This window comes from Sitophilus oryzae, unplaced genomic scaffold (genome assembly GCF_002938485.1).
Source record: "Sitophilus oryzae breed Bouriz unplaced genomic scaffold, Soryzae_2.0 scaffold_357_pilon_pilon, whole genome shotgun sequence".
NCBI lineage: Eukaryota > Metazoa > Arthropoda > Insecta > Coleoptera > Curculionidae > Sitophilus > Sitophilus oryzae.
Window position 1 is genome coordinate 2,003,426 of NW_022146926.1, and position 18,987 is coordinate 2,022,412.

Here is an 18,987-nt window from a genome sequence, read left to right on the forward strand (position 1 = left end):
TTTAACTTTTATTTGTTCATAAAATATTTGGAATATAGCCTTAGCCAATTACATATTTATTTACTTAACTATTATTATTGTTTATTTTTAATAAATACATTGGTACAAAAATATATCCAAAAATACGTTGGTTTGCACGAAATGAAGCTTGCCAATCACTATCTTTGTCTTCCAATGAAATAAAATCCACGTTGGAGTCAATTTCTGAAGACGATACCGAAAAGCCTAAAACCCGATTAAATGCTTCTATAGTCACCTTAAACAATTCAAAAGCCTAGAAATGGATTTTATGGCGGTATTTTGGACAGACGTTTTAAATAGATTAGATGCGGTCAATAAAAAGCTGCTTCAAATGGTGGATATTGATCTACAACTTGCTGCAAATTTATATAGCTCATTGGAAAAATATTTTTTTCTGAAATTAGAAATCTAGATAATACTAAATCATTTGAGGAATATGAAAGAAGGGCCATAGAATTGTTCGGTGAGAAAGAAAATGCGGCAGAGAAAAGTGAAACGGAAACGACAATTTGATGTAACCAGTGATAATGAAACTCTATTTAACGCTAGGGACGATTTTAGGATAAATGTATTTAATGTTATTATTGATAAATTAATCCTTGATTTTTTTTCTTACAGGAAAAGTGCCTACAATGACTTTTCAACAACATTTGGTTTCTTTAGTGATTTATCTACTTTAAGGATTGACGACATTACCGATAAGTCCAGACATTTAATAACTTGTTATCCAAATGATTTAGATGAGTCAATACCTAATGAATTAATACATTTTCGTAAATGTGTAAAATGCATTAAGTCAGCAAAACCATTTGCTAGAGAGCTTCTTAAAATAATTTATGAAAACAACGCTCAAGACCTGTTGACTCCAAATACTTTCATAGCATTAAGAATCTTCTCATGTACTTTTATTACTAACTGTTCTGCTGAACGCTCGTTTTCTGCATTGAAAGGTATTAAAACTTATTTACGGTCCACTATGGAAACAGAACGTCTAAATCACGATGAAGAAATTGATGAAGATGATGAAGTAATTGATAATTTTGCCAACAAAAAAGTACGTAAGAAACCTTTATAGGTATATAAGCAAACCTTATAGTTTTGTTGTTCGTTTGTTGTCATTTTATATGAATATTTTAATATTTATTTTATGTTCTGTGTTGATCTGTTCTGTTGGTCCGGCCCTGCCTGTATATTAAATTGGCGCGAACTAAAACAAATCAGTAACGCATCTCTAATAGTACACCCGCAATGTATTCCAGGCTAACACAATCCCACACTTAATATTGGTTACTGGTATAGGCTTTTTTGGTTTCCTTTTATTTTAATATTGCTATAGGCATTTTAATATCAATTATTTCAATTTAAATATATTTTTTCGTTGTCAGGCAACCAGATATACACGTTTCTAAATCTAGTTACATATTACAACAAATATTGGAATAAGAATTAGGCGTTTAATTTCATTATTTCAGATCTATTGATAAAAAAGATTATAATATACATTATCTAGTCCGTATATCATGGAATTAAATCAGGAAACTCTTATCTAGGCCTATCGCAATACGTAACAACCTGTATAAGTCGTTTTATTTCATATTTTAATTTCTCAGCATAAATGACAAATTAAAAAAGTTTCCATGTAAACTGCTAGACTCCATAAAGGGTAGTATAATCTGGTATAATACCGTACGATACAAAAAAAAACGGCGTCAGAGGTGGCTTGGAAATGAAGAGTGCTGTTATTTTTTATGTAAAATTATATGGGGAATGTCATCGATCGTAATTTTCAAGCCAATTGAACGCCGTTTTTTTTTCGATGGTACAGTATAAATTGAAAGCTCTTAACTCATACAAATAAACTTCTAAATTTTGACGCAAAATTCATTGACATAATATGTAGGTATATTTTAGAGCTGTTAATAAAAATATCCGCAATGAATAACGTCAAAATGTGACTAAATAAAACTAAATCGCGAATGTTTTTACTATAAACTAAGGATGAAGTAAGTATTGTCAAATAACAATCCTCATATAATGTCCTAAAAATATTCTATAATGCTCCCAACATCGTCCTTGGATTATCTTATAAATATCCCAAATAATCGAAAAAGGCTTGCCTAGGGATATCTTGAAGATGACTTTTTTTGTCCCATCTGGATATCCCATAAATATCCTCCTCTGGTTTTTGGATATCCCTAAGATATTTACTATATCCTTGGTGGATATCCTCAAGATATCTATAGGATTGTGTTGTGTTATATGGGTGTTTATTTCTGACAAGGACGTATTTTTAATGAAAAAATATTTTCTACTCACTTTTTTAAACTAAACAAATATATAAGTTAGTTAAAACAGAAGATTTTAGAAAAAAAATTAGTTTTTAATTTTTTTCATATTGTTCCACCACATGTCATTAAGGAACACCCTGTATATTAAATTGGCGCGAACTAAAACAAATCAGTAACGCATCTCTAATAGTACACCCGCAATGTATTCCAGGCTAACACAATCCTACACTTAATATTGGTTACTGGTATAGGCTTTTTTGGTTTCCTTTTATTTTAATATTGCTATAGGCATTTTAATATTAACAATTATTTCAATTTAAATATATTTTTTCGATGTCGGGCAACCAGATATACACGTTTCTAAATCTAGTTACATATTACAACAAATATTGGAATAAGAATTAGGCGTTTAATTTCATTATTTCAGATCTATTGATAAAAAAGATTATAATATACATTATCTAGTCCGTATATCATGGAATTAAATCAGGAAACTCTTATCTAGGCCTATCGCAATACGTATTCTCCGATAAAAATTTGTTACAGTTGGAGGCAAAATAATATTCGTTTCTCAACTTTGTGAAAGTGCGAAAGCCTAAATAGTTTTTTCCAGTGTAAATCAAGTTCCTAGTGCTAATTAAATAACATTCATCAACAAAAATGAATCTGTCCTGTACATCTACAACGATAAAATATCTAATTTTTATATTTAATTTCTTCTTTTTGGTAAGTTTTTTTTTATGTGATGGTTAAAAATACCTGTTGTTTTTATTCTGGTCCTTGTTCCTGGGTTTACCGGTGAGAGAGATAGCAGGAAATGCAACGGTAGCGAATTATTGCCGTGAGTTAGTTACCGTCGAACACCGTTGGGTATTTGTTGTTTTTTAATTAACAATGAAAGCGATCACGTGGATATTGTTCTTGCTTTCGTGTGGACTGACTGTAAAATCAAATATTTCTCTTTCGCAAATTTTAATAATGAAAACTAACATGAAAAATTTTATTTCAGATAACAGGAATTATTATTCTCGCTGTGGGAGCTACGGTGAAAACGGTTTACACGGAATATTCCTATTTTCTCGATGACAAATATTTTTCGCTGCCCAATATGTTAATTGCGACGGGGGCCATAATATTCTTTATATCGTTCTTCGGATGTTGCGGCGCTTTTAAGGAGAGCTGGGTGATGCTGAGCATAGTAAGTATGAAATTATTTACACATAATTAATTAGAAGGATAATCAATTTAAATTTAATACCCGTAATTCCCTGAATTTTGAGCGATTTAGTGACTTTTGCAATGTTGCACAGGTGGTAAAGTTATGAAGTGTTTATCAGTATATAACCTGTTATCTATTTTTATAAATATCTGGTGTAAATAAAGCTTAGTCAGATTATTACAATACAGGGTCGAAGTGTAAAAAAATTACAAACCTACACGTAGCCAAAATATTCTATGATTCAGTGTAATAATATGACCTAAGGACGCAACTTTTTATTTCTTGTTTTTCTATAAATAAAACGACTCAATTTAACTTAATTTACGTTCACACAGTATCACTGTGTTTTCAACAACAAAAATGCTTCAAGATTAATATCCAAATTCACCAATTCTTCTAAAGACTCCCAAGTAGTACCGTATGTTCGAAAAAAACGGCGTCCACTTGGCTTGGAAATGACACGATCCCCATATAATTTTACATATAAAATGACAGCGATATTCATTTCATAGCCATCGCTGACGCCGTTTTTTTTTCGATCGTATGGTACATACAGCGTGAGTTTCCTACGATGTTCTCTATGGGTATCTCGGAAACTACTGGAGATAAAAAATTGTCCCTTATTCCATTATAAGCTATTTTCGACAAAACGTTTTCAGATAAAAGTTAACACATCCTTAATGAGACTGTGTCCTTCTTATTTTTCTAAAGCTTGTCATTTTTGACATATGACACAAACATAGTTTTTTTTAAATGGAAACCATAGTTGGCCATGACTACATAAAAAGCGCCATTTTTTTAAGCTTTTTAGTGATATAAGCTATAATATCTTTTCTTCGAAAAATTACTGAGTTATAGCCAATTCTTATCATTTTTAAACAATTTCACTTAGTTAACCATGGAAACAAGTTCAATCGCCGTTGCTCTCAGAAATTTGAAGCTGTCACATCCAAACTTTCTAAATTAAAATAAACAAAAATTGTAAATATGAATTTTTCAAATTAAGAAAGGCATGTAGATACTCGCGCATCAATAGAGTGGTTCCAACATGACTTTCATTATAACACACCACCCCCCCCCCATAATGAAAGAAATGTTAAAAATTATTTATATCATAATTATACAAACGCAGGGATAGGAAGAGGTGGACTAATTGTATGGGCCTCCTCGATCACCTGACCTATCCATTTATGAATTTTTTATGCGGTATTTTATGCGGTAAGAATTGGCTATAACCAAATTTAACTTTTCTAACATGTCTTGAAAACCGTTCTCTAAAAAACGTAACATTCACCGGTCAACGTATCCTCGAAAATGTATGGTCAAGAAAAGTTGAACCAATAATCCTACACGCTTTTCTTCATTTGAAACATTCTTATTTACAATTTTTGTTTATTTTAATTTACTAAGTTTGGATGTGACAGCTTCAAATTTCTGAGAGCAACGGCGATTGAACTTGTTTCCATGGTTAACTAAGTGAAATTGTTTAAAAATGATAAGAATTGGCTGTAACTCAGTAATTTTTTGAAGAAAACATATTATAGCTTATATCGCTGAAAAGCTTAAAAAATGGCACTTTTTATGAAGCCATGGCCAACTATCGTTTCCTTTTAAAAAAACATGTTTGTGTCATATGTCAAAAATGACAGGCTTTAGAAAAAAAACAGAGGACACCCTCTCATTAAGGTTGTGATTATCTACAATTTATATATGACTAAAAAGCTTAAAAAATGGCGCTTTTTATGTAGTCATGGCCAACTATGGTTTCCATTTAAAAAAAAAACTATGTTTGTCTCATATGTCAAAAATGACAAGCTTTAGAAAAAAACGAAGGACACAGTCTCATTAAGGATGTGTTAACTTTTATCTGAAAACTTTTTGTCTAAAATAGCTTATAATGGAATGAATAATGGAAACAATTTTTAAAATAGCCGAAATTTGTTTTTTTCGAAATATCTAGTAAGCCATGACCTTTTTCAAAAATCTGAAAGGCGCATATATTTATGACTCCACAAAACTGCAATTCTTTCCCCATTTAACCGACTCTCTATCTCCAGTACTTTCCGAGTTACCCATAGAGAAGATCGTAGGAAACTCACCCTGTATATATTTGCGCTCTGGTACAATGTTTATTCTATAATATTTCTTCTTGATTTCATAATTGCTTTTTGTTTGGTATATGTTTGACTTTTCTTGTGACAAATTTGATTTTTTTCTAATTTGGTGCGATGTTTATTTTATATTATTTCTTGTTAATTTTGTCAATCGGTTCATCTGGAAAGAGGATTGTGTCAGATTATTAATTATACAGATTATTCTAAATCTTTAAAAGAAGCTTCTAAAAGATTTAATTAAAATAATAATTATTTGTGTGTTCCCAGGCTGAATACATTAAAAATAACAGAACAACTTTTCTCTATTAAGTACTTAATTATACATACAGGGTTTTCCGAATTGTATTCAGATAAAAATAAGTAAGAAGGTTAATTTATGAAGCAACGTCAATATTTGGATGAAAATTGGTGTCTGGGAGTTTTTTGACATGGGAAATTTGATTTTGATGTCAATATGACTCCTACTTATAGAGGGCGCCACCTACATATTTTTTAACTGGTTTGAAGAGTAATAACTTTTCTTCCGTACCTGTATAAAAGAACCGAGTAAAAAAATATACATTCACGAAGTTTTTTACGTAAAAAATGTCTCTTGGTAAAAATCGCTACGAGTAATGGTTCTCGAGATATTTGGAATCGAAATTATCAATAAATATATCATCATTGACATAAACTAAACATGTTGACTAAATACCGTATGATCGAGAAAAAACGGCGTCAACGATGGCTATGAAATGAAGATCGCTGTCATTTTATATGTAAATTTATATGGGAAATGTCATTGATCGTCATTTCCCAGCCAACTGGACGCCATTTTTTTTCGATCATACGGTAGTTGTTAGACTGAAATCATAAATTTGAAATGTTTTTGTTTCAAAAGTTCAATAGTAACTGTTTTATCGTCATTTTTTCTCAGAAAAGTTTATGATTAATTTAAAAAAAATAAAATTTCCCAAATTTATTATTTCAGTCAAGTTACTATTGGGAAATTAAAACAACTTTCGTTGCACGTCATCAATCACGTGGTCGAATTATGATGTGTAACCAAAGTTATTTTAATTTCCCTGTTTGTCAATAATGACATTCATTGACTATTTTCATTCCAAATATCTTGAGAACGGTTGCTCGTAGCGATTTTTACCAAGAGACATTTTTTACGCAAAAAGTCATGGAAATGTATATTTTTTCACTCCATAGTTTTATACAGGTACGGACGAAAAGTTATTACACTTCAAAACAGTTTCAATACATATAGGTGGCGCCCTCTACAAGTAGGAGTCATATTGACATAAAAATCAAATTTCCCATGTCAAAAAACTCCCAGACACCAATTTTCATCCAAATATTGACGTTACTACATAAATTATTTGGAAAAAATCAAAATAAAAATAAAACTTCTACACCCTGTATCTCCGAAACTAAGCATTTTAGGACATACATTTATACGAACTTTTTTACTTATTTTTATCTGCAGGATGTGCTGCCGAAGTTTCCGGAATACCCTGTATAATACATGGGTTACAAGTAGTTAACTATAGTGCTGGGTAATGCAGGCAAGATATAAGTACTTTTATTTTTCATCCAGATTATTTTAATTGAGAAATAAAGGTGAAGTAAACAATAGAATTCTATTTAACGCCACATATCAAATAGAGACGCGATATTATGCGTTTTACATATGCAGCGTCATATTGAGGCTTATTTGTCAGAGCCTCTATAATCACGTAGGTTGCAAGCAACTAATTGCTCTAAGAGATCTTATTGTTTTAAATTATTTACTTGGTATTTTAAAATCAGCTAAAACGAGAATAGTTTAATATAGTTTTAGAGATATGTCTATAAATAGTCAAGTTTATTAAACGCATTTGTAAAAGGCCTTAATTTTCTTGTTTTGGTTGCTTCGAGGGAAATATGCCCCTCGAAAAGTTAAACAAAATATAAACAATTCGTGTTTAATTAAAGATCCATTATTAGTTTGAGAAATTTGTGTCCGGGTATTCTATATCCAAGTGGCCCTTTGAAAAAATAAAGAATGTTTTAAGACTTTTGTTCCAATGTTAGTTTTTCTAAAGGTTTGCAAAAATATAATATCTATTATTGAGTCAAAAAATTAGAACAGCTAATTTACCAGTATTTAATTGATTATTATTAATACATTATACAGGGTGGTCTGAACTGTATTCCGGAAACTTCGGCAGTATATTCTACAAATAAAAATAAGTAAAAAAGTTTGTATAAAGGCTGATTCATGGTACACCGGGCCGTACCCGAGCCGGGCACGTTCCATGCAGTAGACACCAGGCCACGTCCCGGCCTTCAATATATGCTACACCGAGTGGACAACGGGGATCATGTCCGTGCCGATTATATTCTAGAAAACAGTGTTGCCGCAGTGGTACATTTGTACCAAATTTGACACCCAATTCTATTGGTACAGTGGTACTCATTTTCAAATCCAGGATGATTTGGTACAATAATTATTTCGCGCACCGAAAATGAATAGATATTTAATAATTATTGTCGTTGATGTTGCGTGGCAACTTACCGATACCATTCGGAGACAATCGCATTAATTAACGACGTATTATAAACGTTGTAATGTCTATAACGTTGCCTATATTAAATAACCAGAAGAAAAACTTGAAAATTTACTGTTTCTAACATGCTTCTATGTTGCGTTTTTTTTAAGTTTCCATTATTGTGTGTAGTATTAAATTACTTAGATTTCTTCAACCCATACATATACTTATAATTGGGTTTTTCTGATTTCTATTTCATGTTTTTCGTCTCGATTTGTGTCTTTCTCCAGGAAGTTTTTTATGTTAAATTTATGAAGAAATTCACAGCGACCAATCAGTTGTTGCAGATGTGACTTTTGTTGTGCTTTAAAATTGTACCAAAGTGGTACATTTTGGTTATAATGTGGTACGCGCTAAAAGTTGGGTGCGGCAACACTGCTAGAAAACAGTCGCTATAGGCCCGTGAGCAGTATTTGGCCGGGCGACTCATTTATGTTTGCCGCAACGGGGCCAAGCCGTAGCGGATCCGAGGAAAAATATACACCGACATTTCTCGGACGGGGCACGGACGCGCTCCGGCGAAGCTCGGCCCGTGCTCGGCTTAGCATGAATGCATACATGCCAGTAACATTTGACAATGTTTGGCCGTTGCGCCTTCACCGTCGCACGGCCCGGCGCATCTTTTGATGTACCATGAATCAGCCTTAAAGGCGTCAGACCAGATGAGCGAGCAGTGGCGCGACATGTTATTCATTCGCTTGTGATTTCTGCTGCTCTCGGTATGATCAGCTTCCGTCCGGACCTAGCGATTATTTGTATGTTCGGCGTTGATCGGTGTGTGGCACTTCATGTTCATAATGTTGTAAATTATTGCTTGTGCGTCTTTCACTGTATTTTATTAATTGTTGAAACGTCAAAAGAGAAAACGACTGCAGGGGAGATAGTGGAACATAACTCTTTTTAAAAATCGAGTTTCTCATGGCGGTAACAATTTACTAAACGATGTTGAAACAGAATTCTGGAAAATTTAAGAACTTTTGTCGGACGTCACTTACAGATTTTAATACCTTATTAGATTTAATTGACATAAAAATAATGAAAAGTGATGGCAATTGCGGAAAGCAATTTCACCTAGAGAAAGGCCCCAACAACCTTACGGGTGTGACGATTTTGTACTCTCATTGGTTCTAAAACGCTTCATTCGGCCATTCCATTTTTGATATTCGATCGCAAACGTGGTAAACAAAATCCCGTCCAAACCGAACGTGCAATAGCGCGAATTTTCTTTGATGTACCGACACGGCGTGGAACAGCATCGAGCGCGAGCAAGCAATCATTCAGATCAGAGCCGTCCACACCAGTTAAGCGTTCCCATAGAACATGCCCGAATTCTTCGGTCTGGACGCCCCTTAAATGTGTGTTCTAAAATGCTTAGTTTCAGAGATACAGGGTGTAGATATTTCATTTTTATATTTCGATTTTTTCCAAATAATTTAGAATAAATTGGGCGCCAAATTTAAAAAAATAGCCTAGGACGCAAATATGTCTTAATACGCCACTGCTCCGGCAATTTTTAAAAAGAGACATTTTTTACGTAAAAAATCACGTAAATGTACATATTTTCACTCAGTAGTTTTATACAGGTACGGACGAAAAGTTATTACTCTTCAAAACAGTTAAAACAAATGTAGGTGGCGCTCCCTACAAATAGGAGTCATATTGACATCAAAATCAAATTTCTCATGTCAAAAAACTCCCAGACACCAATTTTCATCCAAATATTGACGTTACTTCATGAATTATTTGAAAAATATCGAAATAAAAATGAAAGTTCTACACCTTGTATCTCCGAAACTAGCATTTTAGGACATATGTATATTTGTACGACCTTTTTTACTTATTTTTATCTGTAGAATATGCTGCCGAAATTTCTGGAATACAGTTTGGACCACCCTGTATACCAAATCCACAAATTGTTACCAATGTATGTTGGATTTCATTTATACATACTTTCAATAAAAAAATTATAAAAATAAACAGGCATTTTTTCCGATAATTTTAATCCATCTCAATATGATTTATGCATCAAAGTACAAATATATATTTTGTTTGATCGATTTATTGATAAGAATACCTAAACGTTTAAGTACTCCTATTTGTTAGGTATGTTAATTTTACAACCATTTCATCACAACTTCTTGTTAATTTTAGTTTTCAGTGCTATTAGTGGTTGTCTTTATCTTCGAGTTTTCCGCCGGCATCGCAGGTTACGTTCTGAGGGATAAAACCATTAGCTATTTGGAAAACACGTTACAAGAAAATTTAAAGAGCTACAATAGTAGTACACACGATATTTGGGATCTAATCCAGTCGAAAGTGAGTATTGTATAGTTGAAATAGTATATTACGGAGGGTTGCGTTTTATATTTTGCATATAGAGTTAGAAAAAAAAGAGTATTCGTTATGTAAAATTTTTGAATTGAGGTCTTTGAAATGCCCCTAATGCTTCAATATCTTGCGAATAATAATGCTTCAATACTATGTGACATATCGATCTTCTTGTATCAGCTTATGTCATCCACCAATTCCTGTGAGACTGCCGTTGTTGGTGGAGCTGTTTTTGAATTGATGGTGGACAACTTCATTCAACGCATTCTTGTTGAGACAAATGTCTTCGAAAATTGTAAAAAATTATTGCGCGAAATTTTTTTCGGCTTAATGCAAAATATAAAACTACCCTCATACTGATTATAAAGATTTAATAAAATTTGTACCTGTTCGTTAGTCCTAAAATTATTATCATTTTCAGTTTGAGTGCTGTGGTGCGACAAGTTACGAAGATTGGTCTACCGTTTTAAGTGGTTACCAGTTACCTGTTTCGTGTTGCCCGGAAAAATCGGGAACGACTGGAGTTTTCTATTGTAACAGCTATACAACTTCAGCGACAACGACCTCAACGACGCAAAGCATTACTGAAGGTAGTTCAACAACATCTGTTTCTACGTCTAGTACTACTGAAGCTGTTTCAAGTACAACGGCCGCTTCTACGACTAGTACTGCTGAAGCTAGTTCAAGTACAACGACGGCTTCTCCAGCTAGTACTACTGAAGCTAGTTCAAGTACAGCCTCGGTTTCTACGTCAAGTACTTCTGAAAGTACAATTCCATCTAGTACTGCAGAGCCGAATCCTCTTCCTTCTGGTATGAATATTTGTGTCCTTTTGATATTACAAAAACCAAGGTATAGAGATGGGTAGTAACGTCTGTTTTTTTTTTAAATAGCTGTTACTTTTTGTTAAAGCATGTTATTTATTTTTAAAGATGTACAGGGTGGGTCAAATTCGACGCTTTTAAATGGAAACACCCTTTTCTATAGGAGATAGACAAAAACTAATATCGGTGTCTGGAGCTCAATTTTTGTCAAAAATATGATGGTGAAAACCGCATATCGATATCTGTTACCGTTTCGGAGTTACGGGGTGTTTTTCAAAAATATGCATTTTTAACAAATCGCTTTAACTTTCTTGCTATAATTTTGTATTTTTTATGGAAACATTTCCAAAGCACCTTTTTTAGGTAGAATTTAATGGTTTAAGTATAATTTTTTTAAAATTAATACTTTAAGAATTATCAACAGAAAATTTGATTTTTCATATGGGACACCCTGTATATTTTTAATTTATTGAAAAGAATTTAAAATTACCTTTCCAAAAATATAACACACTTGATATTTTGCTCGATTCTTCTAAATATAATTAATAATTCCCGCTTTAAATAAGTAGGCTTTGAACGGCACCGGCTGTAATGCAACATATCTCAAAATTTTTTTGTTGTATACAGCGTGTCCCAAAAAAAGTAATAATATTTTTTTCAAATCGCAACCTCTATTTTTCTGTGCAGAATAAGATATGTGATTAGATTTAACATAAAATTCTGCATATGGTACAGTATTTTTATTTGAAGTACTATGCAGGTGTGTTGCGGGTCTATTTCTTATTTACTGAAACTTTAGTTAAAAACATTATATCCGAAAAGTGTTCATATTCACTATGCGCTGATGCGGCTTGTCCATGCGGTTCCTCAATGCGTCGATTCGATGCGCCAATGCGTCGGGCTGTAGGGCGGTTCGACGAAATGTCGTTTTTTGAGCGAATCTTCAAAAAGAATATCACGAACAAAATGGACGAATTTCAAACAAACTAACGAATCGCATCGTCGAACCGCATCATACTCGCTATGGACGCATCAAATCAACGCATTAGTGCATAATGAGTATATGGCTTTATATGCAAAATTAAAATATGAACATTCAAAAAAGCATGCTTTTATTATAACCACTCTTCAATAATTTTTGGGCAGACGGAATATGTTCTCTAAATATGCAAAGGGTATTTATGAATATTTCAAAAATTCAAACCTACAATTTGTTACAATTTTTTGGCTTTTAAAACAAAAATAAACACTACTGACTTGTGACGTTACCATGCCCATCTCTAGAAATGTATCAGCATGTAAATACAGTTTAAGATTATAGAAAGTTGTGTACGATATTTATCTGGGGGATCATCTGTCAAGAGGATCTAAAAAGTCTTCTTAAATAATATAATAAAAGAAATATATCCTTTTAAAAAAGACTACATTCCATTTTAAAAGTGAATGCATGCACCTTACTTATAAATTTAGCTAGTGAATAAATCTGTAATACACTTAGCAAACAAAATTTCGGTAATCTCCAACATACACGGATAGGTAAGTTTTAGTGTAGAAGGACTGGTATTTAGTTTACAGGTATTTATGACTTTCTTTCGGAAGGTTTATGTAATTAATTAGTAGCTTATTATAATTAATTGTAAAAAATTATTGCATGTTAACAACTTACTATATTCAATTTTTCAAAATTTTCTTGCATGTATTTTTTTGGCTGAATTATTGCTTTAGGTAGTTGTGTAAATCCATTTGCTACTTCTTTTTCACAGCATGTTACTCACTATTTCTTGTATAATTCAAAATGACACAGATACTCTACCATAATTGACATCCGCTTGAATTCTGCAAATCGCTTATAATCACTCATAATACATGTATTGGAAAGCTAAATATACTTCTGCTTAGCATATCATTTAAGTGCTGAACTTATCAAGTGCTGTATCTAAAACTAAGTTTGATTGCTTTTATTGCTGTTGTCTTAAAAGTATATTTATCTATTTCAATCATTGTTGGGGTTTATTAAACGAAGACTGTATTATTATTATCTTATCCCTAAACATTATGATACCTACTAATCTATGTATCCCCCTCTACTAACGTGACATAGATCTCAATTTTCTTATATATCATTAGATATTAAAAATAGGTACTTTATTTATCTAGTTCTATGTATTAGACATAATGATATTAGTTTAGTGCTTTCAATTCAAAAGTAAACATCATTATTTCTGTTAATAACAATATTTAGCTCTGGGGAAAAAAATATATGTTTTAGTCAACCCGGATCAAACATAAAACCATTATATCGATCGGTATATTTTTTATCTCACCTCCAGCCACCTCAGTTAAAGTTTTCAAAGGGCAATCTTTTTGGCAAAAAATATAACACTAAATCACCACAATACACCAAAACACCTAACAAAATCACACCTAAAATCAGTTTTAATCATCTGCTGATGGTGCTGAGTAAAAGTGTTTTGGTGTATTGTGATGATTTAGTGTTTTATTTTTTGCTGTTGTTACACCAAAAGTTCCAACCCCCAATTGTAATCAATAACTAAATAAACTAGGTAATAAACTTTCAGTCTCCTACGTCAATCCATACGCAATAATCATTAAATAGAATGAACAGTTAGTGCCTGTTCATTAGCAATGTTGATATTAAACGTGCGTTCCTTTGCTTTGTCTCAGTTGTTTCTTAGCCATTAAGGTGCGTCCAGACCTAACGAGACGAGAACGAGACGAGCGCGAGACATTCCAAATTCGCTAAGTGTGGACGGGTTTGGCGAGAGCCTCGCGAGCAACCCACGGAGCCTCGTTGATATCCGTCCTCTGTCGGTTTTGCGACGGCCGATCAAAGAAAGCTTGCGTCACAGTCATATACGTAATTTTGGTAGGCTCGCTCGACTGCGAGATATTAGCTATGATTTATGAAATTCGACTATTTAACAACAATTTTATCTAACGCACAACGCGTGAGACGGCACCACTCGACGCGCAAAGCTCACTAATATGAACGTGCACTTATACGAAGAGAAATGACGATATCTACAGGGTGAGTCTTATATAAGTGCAAATATTTTCAGGGCTGGTAGATCTCGATAAAAGAAACATATTTTCTCTTTACCGTTTTTCAAATAAATCCAAAATAACTAAAAATAAGTTATTTCACTTTGAAAATTTCAAAAAAAAATTTCCTAAAATTTTGAGAACCACTGGATCTTTTCTGGATTTTCTTTCTTGTAAATTTAATCTACTACCTATGCTGCCATATTACCAACAAAGTATGTTTTTTAACTAAAAACTAAAAAAAAATAAAAAATATCCAAATTTAATTTTTTTTTCGTGCAAAAAAAACCTCATAATCGTTTTTCTGGGATCGAAATACACTACCCCTAAAATATTTGCACTTATTTAAGACACACCCTGTATATTATCTGTAAAATATTAGAAAACATCCAAGTGATTTATTTTGACTCCTCTACATAGGTCCAGGACGTAGGAGAAGAGACGTTCTTGCTGAAGATCCCACCCCAACCACGCCACCACCTGAATCCACAAGTACACCCTACCAAACCGGATGCGCAACTGCTTTTGGAAGTTTCATTAAAAAACATGCTGTTCAAATTGGCGGCTGCGCTTTAGGTCTAGCTATTATTCAGGTAAGTCAATAGGTATCGTTTCGTCAAATTATATTTTAATCGATTATTTAAAAATTTTTTTTCATAAGAGTTATTGCATATTTTTGACGGTATCTGTGGATTCTTATAAACCATGACCCTCTTAACTAATTCATTAAACAACTAAAAACTACAATTAACTACTTAATTATCAACTAATAAAAATATAAAATAGACTTTTGATGATTTGAAAGTGGTAGACGATGTTGAATAATTATGAAATAAAAGCTTACTTCGGGGAAACCCGATTAATTATTATTATTACCGATTAGTTACTACCAATTCTGAACCGTCCTAGAACTGTGATGCGTATGCGCAGAAGGAAATATGAAGACATTATTTCATTTGCGCATGCGCTGCAGAGTTCTAGGACGGTTCAGAATCGGTAATAACAAGAACCCGAACAAAGCTATAATATCTTCTTGAACTGACATTGTCTATAATTTTTAAATTTTACACGTTTCGATCAGTTGCATGACTGACCGTTATCAAGTATGAACTTTGATAACCGATAAATTTATTTAGCAGTTAAAAGGGAAGTTTTCCTTAGATTCTGAATCCAATCAATTTTTACATATACAGGGTGGTCCGAACTGTATTCCGGAAACTTTGACAGCGTATACTGCAGATAAAAATAAGTAAAAAAGTTCGTATAAATGTACGTCCTAAAATGCTTAATTTCGGGGATACAGGGTGTAGAAGTTTCATTTTTATTTCGATTTTTTCCAAATAATTTATGAAGAAACGTCAATATTTTGATGAAAATTGGTGTCTGGGGGTTTTTTGATATAAAAAATTTGATTTTGATGTCAATATGACTCCTACTTGTAGAGGGCGCCACCTACATATTTTATCTGATTTAAAGAGTAATAACTTTTCGTCCGTACCTGTATAAAACTACTGAGTAAAAAATATACATTTTTGACTTTTTTTACACAAAAAAGGTCTCTTGGTAAAAATCTCTACGGATAATGGTTCGCAAGATATTTGGAATCAAAATTATCAATACCTGTCATCATTAACATAAATTAAACAGGTTGACTAAATAGTTAGACTGAATTCATAAATTTGAAATGTTTTTGTGCTAAAAGTTCAACAGAAACTGTTTTATCATCATTTTTTCGCACAAAAATTTATGATTAATTTAAAAAAATAAAAATTTGCCAAATTTATTATCTCAGTGAAATAACTATGTCTACTCAACATGTTTATTTTTTGTCAATAATGGCATGTATTGATTATTTCAATTCTAAATATCTTGAGAACGGTTGCTCCTAGCGATTTTTACCAAGAGACATTTTTTGCCTAGAAAGTCACGGAAATGTTTATTTTTTCACTGAGTAGTTTTATACAGCTACGGACGAAAAGTTATTACTCTTCAAAACAGTTAAAACCTTTGGTTAAAACACATGTAGGTGGCGCCCCCTACAATTAAGAGTCATATTAACATGAAAATCAAATTTCTCATGTCAAAAAACTCCCAAACACCAATTTTTATCCAAATATTAACGTTACTTGAAATATGCGAACTTGAAATCTAAGAAAATTAATTTGTAGCATCTACCAGTAGAGATCAAAAGTAATTATTGGTTGTAGGATGTATGTGATATATAAAAAACATCTATTTACAACAGGTTTTCGTGTTTCAACACACATCAGCTTAATACTAGATAACATTTTGATAAAACAATCAAAATATGTGTCTTTTGTAAAACAATATATCACTTTTTTATCAAAATTTCAGACGGGAATTTTATATATAATTTACTTACCGACAATTAAAATATAATTCTGTTTTTTCATGTTATTTTTAAGTACTGATAAGGTTTTTATTGTTTACAGATCTTAGGTATAATCTTCTCGTGCTACATGGTGCGCCAACTAAAGAACAGCTACTACAGTACTTAAAAAGAAGAATCCCAAGAAGTTTTAAGTTATTATTGTTGAGTCATAAAATGAGGAATAAATCTAGATCTAATAATGTTATTCTTCTTGTTATCTCCATAATTTGATACATACCAAGTGCCACGTTTAAACAACTTTATATTAAAATATAAAATATCGCTCTTCTTTTATGCACAAATTCTTTTTTTTTGTTCCTTCTTTAAGTATTATTTATATATTGTAAATAAACCCTACGTTATTGTTTAATTTGTTAAGTTTTCAACTTTAAATTGATATAGGAATAACTGTTACTTTTAAATAAATATGACCAAATAAATTAAATTAAGCTAATATATAAGGTTTTATGTTTATATTACAATTAATTATATACACTTCCAATATATAGTTTAAAAATTGGTTTTATTCTATATTATAAATACTATTAATCTACACACAGCCAAACTTAATGGAATCATCTATTATTTTCATAATTTTTGAGACGTATGAAAATGTGTTTATGAATAAAACCAAAGAATATTTTAATAACCTTTAAAATTATAATATTCTTTGATAAAACTCAGTCCTTACCAATGACTTAATGAAAAATAATCCATATAGTAATAAAAAAAATTAATCAGTTCCCAAAATAAACAAAATGGTATTTTTTGGTTTCTGAAACGAAATTAAGACTTAAATTTTAATATTCCTTGTTGCCATCTCTAGCCCTTATGCAAGCTTCTATTCGCGCTGGCATGCTTCTTATTAAATTATCAACGTTGTCTTGGGGCAAGGATACTATATAGAGATAAGGATTGTTCGATTCCTATCCTCCTGCACTGTCAGTTTTTCTACGTCATCTAATGACCCAGTTGCATTTCGTGCCAAAAGTTTTAGACAGTGACAGTTATTTTTGCATTTGACGGACGAGCGCACAGTGCGTTGGAAGATAAATTTAGCGGGACAAAAGCGTTTGGTTAGAAATAAGCCAAAAAATGTGCACTGTAAGAATAAATAGTAGACATTCCAATTGATATAACAATACATGAATATTCTTTGTATTTCGATACATTTTTATCAACCAAATTTGGTCGTTTTCTGCTCAGCAAGGCAGAGATCATACGAAAACGAAATATTTACAAGTGCTTATACATTTTATTCCAAAGCCAAATTATGTTGAAGATTGCCAAAGGTATGTACTTTTCTACTGTACGTATATTATTTGTTAAAATCCTTTGTGCCTTTGTTCTGCAGATATCAAACTTTCACTTTTTTTCAAATATCGATATATTGAATGAGGTAGATCTTTTGAGTTACCAATAGTTACCAACACAGGTAGTTACAGTCACAGGCAGTTCAAGCTTAACAGGTGAATGCCCAAAAAGTTTCATTTCAATCGGATAGTATAAAAACAAAACAACTCCATCAAAAGGCACTGAGTTTAAAAAATTGTCTTAGATACTTACTATATATGAATTTACAATTACCGAGTGTTAAAATTAAAATTAATATATCTATCTTAATATTTTTAAAATAAAATATAATTTTTTAAAATAAAATATAGAGGGTGTCACAAGAATACAAAGTAATTAAAAAATAACTGCTAAAGAGTTTTTTGTAAGTATTTCACCTCATACTCTAATTTTATGTGTTTGGCAATAGTTTACAATACGGTTTTTGTGTGTCATGTACGAATAATATCATAGTTTTATTATCTTGTATTTATTTATTAATAAATTAAGTTGTTAATAAATAAATAAATTTAACCATATAGTTGCTACGTTCTTAGATTTTAAGTCCTCTTAGAGAGGTTAAGCTCTTGAGATTTTGTCCCGCTAGAATAACCATCCGCCGCACTGTGAAGCGCTGGTCAGCGCGTGACGTAGCATTCCACGGCGACTACGACAGCGGCGATTTGACGCGATCGAACAGTCCTTTAGAATATATAGTCCTTGGTCTTGAGGTATGTTTTCCCATTCTGCTAATGCTGCATCAATAAGCTGTGCAAGATTTCCTGGATTGTTTCGACGATAATAAGCGAGCTTGAACCCTTTTTTTA

General features: G+C 32.1%; 1 protein-coding gene across 3 annotated transcripts; it reads left to right on the forward strand.

Annotated features, from left to right (window-relative positions):
* The first annotated feature begins 2,803 nt into the window (after positions 1–2,803).
* On the forward strand, positions 2,804–17,345 carry LOC115884793 (CD63 antigen-like). Of its 3 annotated transcripts, none has more exons than XM_030903474.1 (6): positions 2,804–3,035; positions 3,319–3,507; positions 10,373–10,537; positions 10,971–11,361; positions 14,857–15,029; positions 16,890–17,345. In XM_030903474.1, exons 1-6 carry the CDS (start codon positions 2,970–2,972, stop codon positions 16,953–16,955), a joined length of 1,050 nt encoding a protein of 349 aa, XP_030759334.1. In that variant the 5' UTR covers positions 2,804–2,969; the 3' UTR covers positions 16,956–17,345. The 3 variants fall into 3 exon arrangements, with proteins under 3 accessions (XP_030759334.1, XP_030759336.1, XP_030759335.1); XM_030903476.1 differs by having other exon boundaries at positions 2,810–3,035; positions 10,971–11,139; XM_030903475.1 differs by lacking the exon at positions 2,804–3,035 and adding an exon at positions 3,096–3,251.
* Positions 17,346–18,987: the final 1,642 nt, after the last annotated feature.

Coding starts and splice junctions, on each gene's coding strand:
- LOC115884793 (XM_030903474.1), top strand. CDS start 2,970: ATGAATCTGTCCTGTACATCTACAACGATAAAATATCTAATTTTTATA. Junction 3,036..3,318: donor TATTTAATTTCTTCTTTTTG/GTAAGTTTTTTT, acceptor ATTTTATTTCAG/ATAACAGGAATTATTATTCT. Junction 15,030..16,889: donor TAGGTCTAGCTATTATTCAG/GTAAGTCAATAG, acceptor TATTGTTTACAG/ATCTTAGGTATAATCTTCTC.